Below are 7273 nucleotides of genomic sequence, written 5' to 3' on the forward strand. Positions count from 1 at the left end.
CAGTGTTTCGCTCAGGGATCCATCCCATCACCCATTTGTATCCCGTCCTCCAAATGTGGCCCACCCACCAAGGTCCACGGGAGTCCAGGAAGTGAATTAGGATATTTCTCCTCATGCGTCTCTTCCTTCCTGGGCCACCCTAACCAGAGACAGTGGAATAAACCCCTTCACAGCCCCTCGGGCCTCAGCAACGGACGATGCGCCCCAGCTGCCGGCTCTTGGCCTGGGACAGTTCTAAACGCACGGCCCCATGCTACAGGACCGGCTCAGCGAGGCAGCTCCGTGCCCGGCTGGGCGGCTAGCTCACTTGGGAGCACCGCCGAGCTGGGCTTCCTTCCGAGCAGCTCGGCCTAGTGATTGGGCCAACCCCAGCCCTTCCCCGCCACTTACCTTGAAGACTTTCCCAAAGGCGCCATCCCCCAGCTCCCCCAGCACTGTCCAGATGTCCTCTGGGTTGACGTCTCGCTTCACGTTCTCGTAGTGTTTCGCCTTCTTCTTCTCCGCGCCGAAACGGAAGAACTTGAGGAGGAAGGCCATGGCCCTGGGCCTGGCGGGACAGGACCCCCTGGGCTCAGCCTGGGGAGGAAGCGGGAGGACCAGAGGAGACCCCCATTCAGAGCCCTGGGGGAGAAAGGCGTAACCAGCGGAGATGTCGTCACTTCATAACCTGTGTGTGTGTTTGGGGGATCCCTAGACAAAAACCTGGGGCACAGGGGTGCCAGAGCGCTGGGGAGGGAGCAGGAGGCTGAAGGCAGAAATACCGATGTTGTTTTTCCTCTCAAACTCCTGCTCCTCTGAAGAGCCGAGAATCCCTTCCAGCCGGGGGGCCACCAAGATACCGAACTAGACACCCCCCTGCCATGGGCTTCTGGCTCCAGCAACCTCTCAGAAATCGCCGCCGAGGGACAGGGCTGGGAGGGAAGACGTCTGGAGCTCCCTCACGCTTCCTCCTGCGTTTGCTGGCAGAAATGCTAGTGCAGGAAACAGGTTGAACCGAGAGCGAGAGAGCGTGCTGAGCAGAGCCTAACGGTTCTCACAGGATGTGCAGAGTCTGTGGGTAAATATACCCTGCGGCATGAGAGTGCGCTGTGGATTGGCCTAAGGGACATCTAGGTCACCAGGGAGGTGGCTACAAAATGGCAGTTCATTAAACTCCTGCATCAGCCCCAGCAAGTTGGGACACAGGTGACCCTGTACTCATGGACCAGATGCCTCTACCCGTCCCTGCTGGCCTTGGTGTCTGTGAACCACGTCTTGGTATCTCCTCTCCCCCACCCTAACACAGAAACTGCTCCCAGCTCACAAGCCTCCTTCGTGATTTCCTCCTACTGGCTGGATGTGGCTCTGGAGAATCCCTGCCCTAGGTCCCCATAGAACAGCATGGTCATTCGGGGAGGTTGAAACCAGCACCATCATTGTTAAAAGCGTGAGTTTCTAGTATAGAATCATAGAATATCAGGGTTGGAAGCGACCTCAGGAGGTCGTCTAGTCCAACCCCCTGCTCAAAGCAGGACCAATTCCCAACTAAATCATCCCAGCCAGGGCTTTGCGATCCAGAGTGCCTTTTCAGGAACCGATGTTATGTTTGTCATTTGAGTTTTCTGTCAATTGCATTCTTCTTTCTTTAGCTGAAAAAAGTCTCTGGATTTATTGTTATACTCCAGGTGCTTTGTTGGGAGGTGTCGTTCCAACTTTGCTGGTTTCATTGCTTCATTTGATTGGCTTTGTAAGCATACAACGCATTGCAATCATCCATCACTAAATTCCATAAAACCAAAATCAATATAATTTTCATCAGACTTTCTGTTCTTCATTTGTTTCTTACTATTTGACTCTGCACTGTCCAGGGCTTCAGCACAAATAGCAGTTCCAGTATGTGGACGTTTTATCCATCGTTAATGTAAATCGCTCACCCACTGTACAAATATATTCCATTTCCCCCCGCCAAAGGCGTCTGTCACCCCCAAAATGGACATCACTTCTGATTTGCTGCCGCAAAGCAGTGAGGGTTTTTACGCTGACGCTTATCCCACGTGAGTTGATACTCACCGCTTTGTTCATGCACGATGGAATATGTCATGTCAACAGAAATAATAGATTTCTCGGTTTTAATCAGTAGGCAATGCAGATGTGCGGTGAGATTTTTTTAAACATTTTTCATACTATGTTGCTGACCCCAGGTGCAGGCTCTAAGGACACCTGGGTCTGCGGACCCCAGTTTGCGAACTGCTGGTCTGGGTTGCAGAGCAGCAGCTGAGAGGAAACACAACCAAGATGGAAAGGAGATAGCACTGGGAGCTCGAGCTCTGGAGGAGCTCCCCCGGCATCGTCACAGAGCCATCTCAGCAGGTGGAAACAATTCACAACCAGAGAGGTTGTTTGGAACCGCAAGCATATTTATCTCAGAAGCATTTGGCAGCTGCACCCCTTTCACCTGCTCTGCGTGTGTTGGTACATTTGTGTGTGTGTGTGTTTGTGTTAGGTGACCATGTTTTCTTAAAGGAAAAACAGGACACTGCACGGGGTCGGCATGTGCCTCTCCCCCAGCCCTCCCTGCCACTTGCCTGCGCGGGGCCAGCCTGAAGCTGCCCTCTACCCCCTGCAAACGGGGCCAGCCGAAGACCCCCGGCTACCCGCCCATGCAAGGCTGGTCCGGCCCAAGCTGCTCTCCCTAGCCCTCCCTCCCACACAGTCAGGGCTGGTGTTGCTGCTTGCCCCCGTCCCCCGGCACGTTCCTCCGCACCCCTCCAAAGGTTGCAACCCACGTTTTTTGACAAAACTGCATTTGTCCAGTTTTCTCTTGCCAGCTGATGATCAGTTGGGTTAGGGTTAGGGTTAGGGTTAGCAAGATGATGATCAGTTGGCAAGAGGAAACGGGACAAATGCCCACTTTTGCCAACATACGTCAGGATGACCAGGACAGGGCTTAAAAAAGGCACTGTCCCTGCCAAAACAGGATGTATGGTCACCCTAGTGTGTATCCATAGGTGCGGTTTGCACTGATCCCTATAATATGTGTGCATGTGTGAGTACACATATGGATGCATGGATGCCTACATGTGCATGTGAACAGGCATATGTGCAGGTGTGATCTCACCCTCTGGTCGATGAGCCATGGGTGAAAGGAGCTGCTCTATTTTAGCTCTGACGGGAGAGGCCTGTGCACTTGGGTGCATGTTCCTGGGAAGCGAGGGATCTCCAGGTACAGGCCGTGAAGGACACCGGGACCGTACTGGATGGAAGGTGCTAGGTCAAGCCACCGTTATTGCCTCTGTTCTCTTGTCTCTGTGCGTCTGGTTCCCATTCACGCACACCGGGGGAATTACACTCAGTGCCAAGGGCCAGCCCAGGCCGGTGCACCAATAGAGCCCTCAAAATAGGAATTGAGTGGCACAAGTTTGTACCTTGGCCCTGTGCTGGCCTGTGCCACTTCTCTGCATAGGGTGAATTTCTCTCCTGGCGCCTGGCCTGGTTCTTCTGTGGCCACACTGGCCTCTGTATTTTTCACCATTCTTGGACCAGTGCTTGGGATTTACTTTGCACCAGGGCTGGGTTTCTTGTACATTTGACTCTTTACTAATCTGTTCCGAATAGTCCTGTTTCCTCTGCAGAAGTGAAAACACCCACTGAAGATACAGATGCTAATGGAGTTAGCCTAGCAGAACCATACCCGATTACACTGAATATTACACACCCGGAGTCACATGGGGAAACAGTTCATGTTGCCAGGCAGCAGGTTCCAATTCCCAGAGGGAGCTGGAAACAGAATCATACAAATGCTGGGCTGGAAGGGACCTTGAGAGATCATCTACTCCAGGCCCCTGCGCTGAGGCAGGACCAAGTAAACCTAGACCAGCCCTGACAGGGGTTTGTCCAACCTGTTCTTAAAAACCTCCCAGGGATTCCACCACCTTGCTTGGAAGCCAGTTCCAAAGCTTCACTAGCCTTACAGCAGAAAGTTTTTCCTAATATCTACCTTAAATCTCCCTCCCTAAGATGATCACTTCTTGTCCTACCCTCAGTGGACAACCGAGCCCTGTTCTCTTTATAAGAGCCCTTGACGGATATGAAGACTTTTCCCAGGTTGGAGGTCCCCTACTGTCTCTTTTCTCAAGACTAAACACGCCCAGGTTTTTAACTGTTCCTCACAGGTCAGGTTCTCAACCTTTTACCATTTTTGTTGCTCTCCTCTGGACTCTCTCCAATTTGTCACATCTTTCCTCAAGCCTGGTGCTTAGAATTGGAGTCTGTACTCCAACTGAGGTCTCACCAGTGCCAAGTAGAGCAGGATCATTGCTTACTGTGTCTTACATGCTACACACCTGTGTATACACCCCAGAACAATATTAGCCTCTTTTGCAATTTCGTCACACTGTTGGCTCCTATTCAGTTGGTGATCCACTACAACCTGCTCTTCCTTTACAGCAGTACGACCATCTAAGCAGTTATTTCCCTGAAATTATACTGAATTTCATCTTGTTGATTTCAGTCCGACTCCTAGATATATGACCTTCCATTTGGCCATACTGAAAGAGGAGGTTGCTTACCTGTAACTGGAGGTTCTTCAAGATGTGTGATCCTCATCTGTATTCCAATTGTGGGTGCATATGTGCGCCGTGCGCTTGAGCCGGAAGGTTTTCGTAGCAGCGTCCGTTGACCCACACCTGTGTTATGCATCTTCTCGTGCTTCCAGCTGAGGTTATAATAGGCCGTGCCTCTCCAGTGACCCTATCACCGCTGAATATGCTAGTCCGCAGCTGAGGGGATGGAGGGCAGGTATTGAAATACAAATGGGGACCACACACCTCACCTACCAGTTCTGAGTTTGTCAAAGGCTACTTTTTGGAAGTCCATTGCCCCTATTCCGCTGCTCTCATGCCTTCCTTTCCTTACAATAATGAAATCTATCTTTTCATGGTCACTTTCACCCAAGTTGTTTTCCACCTTCAGATTTGCTACCAATTCCTCCCTGTTAGTCCCAATCAAGTCTAAAATGGTTGTCCCCTTGGTAGCGTACTCCACTCTCTGAAACAAAGCGTGGTCCCCAATGCAGTCCAAGAGCTTATTGGACATACTGTGTTTTGCTGTATTACTATTGCACAGCTGTCTAGGCAGTCACGGTCCGGCATTCCTCCAGGTCTTATGTTTGGATATTGCTGTTATTTGTTCTAGACAAACCTCATCTACGGCCTTCTCCTGATTTGGTGGTCTATAGTAGACCCTTATCATGACGCTATCCCCCCTGGTTTTTTTCCACTTTTATCATCACCCACAGACTTTCAACTAGTCTGCCTCTCACCTCCTTCTGTATATATTCTAGATGTATGCAACACCTTCTCCCTTTATTCCAGGCCTGTCCTTCCTGAGCAAGCAAACCCCCTCTCTACCAATAGTCCAGTCATGAGATTTATCCCACCAAATCTCTGTGATACCAATCAATTTAGCGTATGTACTAATGACTCCAGTTCTTCCTGGTTATTCCCCATACTCCTTGCATTTACGTATAGACATCTCAGATGCTGAGCAGATTCTTCCACTGTTCTGCTTCTTGTTGCTTCTATGACCCTATTGTAATTTTCTGTTCCCCCCACCTAACATTTAGCGCTCTGTAAAGGTCACCTTTTTTATATACCTAGTGTTATGCTTATAAGAAGCACACCGGATTTTTTTAAGGGGAAAAGGCAATATGCCGCATTTATTGAAGATACAATAATTAGCATATGCATTCAATTACACCACACACGCACACACACTGTCCCGCCAGTCGATGTTACAGTTACCAGTTTAGAGTCCGGATCAATTTAGTGGCCGGGTTCTGTCGGTCATGACACGATGCTCCGGGGAAGTCTTGGCAAGATGAACCCAAGGTTTTATGGCAAGGCACCTTGTTTATGGCAAGGCATCTTGCCTTAAAAACCGCTAAGGATGGAGATTCCACCACCTTCCTAGGGAACCCATTCCAGTGCTTCACCACCCTCCTAGTGAAATAATGTTTCCGAATATCCAACCTAAACCTCCCCCACTGCAACTTGAGACCATTACTCCTTGTTCTGTCATCTGCCACCACTGAGAACAGCCGAGCTCCATCCTCTTTGGAACCCCCCTTCAGTTAGTTGAAGGCTGCTATCAAATCCACCCTCACTCTTCTCTTCTGCAGACTAAATAACTCCTGTTCCCTCAGCCTCTCCTCGTATGTCATGTGCCCCGGCCTTTGTTGCCCTCTGCTGGACTCTCTCCAATTTGTCCACATCCCTTCTGTAGTGGGGGACCAAAACTGGACACAATACTCCAGATGTGGCCTCACCAATGCCAAATAGAGGGGAACAATCACTTCCCTCGATCTGCTGGCAATGCTCCTACTAATGCAGCCCAATATGCCATTGGCCTTCTTGGCAACAAGTGCACACTGTTGACTCATATTGTTAAGGAAAAGTTAGCACATGTGACTCCATTTTGGTTTGGGGCCCACCATTGTTTGAATGCCAGCACATCATACACCAGGAGGAGTGATCCTTAGATACTGAATCCCTGTGAAAATCCTCCTTCTTGTCTCCAGCCTGCCTTGACTCCCAATATCTGGTTTTTGTCAGTCTCTAACTCCCTGTCTCTTGGCCTTGATGTGAGGCCTCCCATTCTGATAATAAAAGTTACTGATGCATGGCTTTAGGACCATGCTGTGTAATTAACATATTGGTATAACACGAGGAATGCACCAAGCAGGGATAGGTGGTAGATAAGACAAGGGTTTGTTTATTGGCTAAGGTTTCTGATGCACGAGGGCAACATGCTTTGCTAAAAAGTATATAACCTTTGTATAATCTATATTCGTGGTCCCCCCCTGGCTAGCAGGGGGGCACCACGCTCGAGCGTAATAAACTTAGTGTTTTTTGGGAACTCTGCAGTTGTGGACTTTGTTTCTGTGCCTCAGCCTAGATTCGAACTGTGCGTGTCCTATCAGGTGTAATTCGCAGCATTTGTGTGCGTGTCCTACCAGGTGTAATTAGTAGCATTTGTGCGCGTGTCCTACAAGGTATAATTCGCAGCAGTTGTATGCGTGTCCTACCAGGTGTAATTCTTAACAATATCCAGCTTCTCGTCCACTGTAACCCCCAGGTCCTTTTCTGCAGAACTGCTGCCTAGCCAGTCGGTCTCCAGCCTGTAGCGGTGCATGGGATTCTTCCTTCCTAAGTGCAGGACCCTGTACTTGTCCTTGTTGAACCTCATCAGATTTCTTTTGGCGCAATCCTCTAATTTGTCTAGGTCCCTCTGTATC

At 49.8% G+C, this 7273-nt stretch overlaps 1 protein-coding gene across 1 annotated transcript in view; it reads right to left on the reverse strand.

The window, feature by feature from the left end:
* LOC144257747 (uncharacterized) overlaps positions 1-537 on the reverse strand; it is a 42765-nt gene extending 42228 nt beyond the window's left edge. Inside the window, exon 1 of the mRNA XM_077805868.1 lies at positions 391-537. Coding sequence (XP_077661994.1) covers positions 391-537 — 147 coding nt within the window. The remainder of the gene's footprint in view (positions 1-390) is intronic.
* Positions 538-7273: the final 6736 nt, after the last annotated feature.

This window comes from Eretmochelys imbricata, chromosome 26 (genome assembly GCF_965152235.1).
Source record: "Eretmochelys imbricata isolate rEreImb1 chromosome 26, rEreImb1.hap1, whole genome shotgun sequence".
Taxonomy (NCBI): domain Eukaryota; kingdom Metazoa; phylum Chordata; order Testudines; family Cheloniidae; genus Eretmochelys; species Eretmochelys imbricata.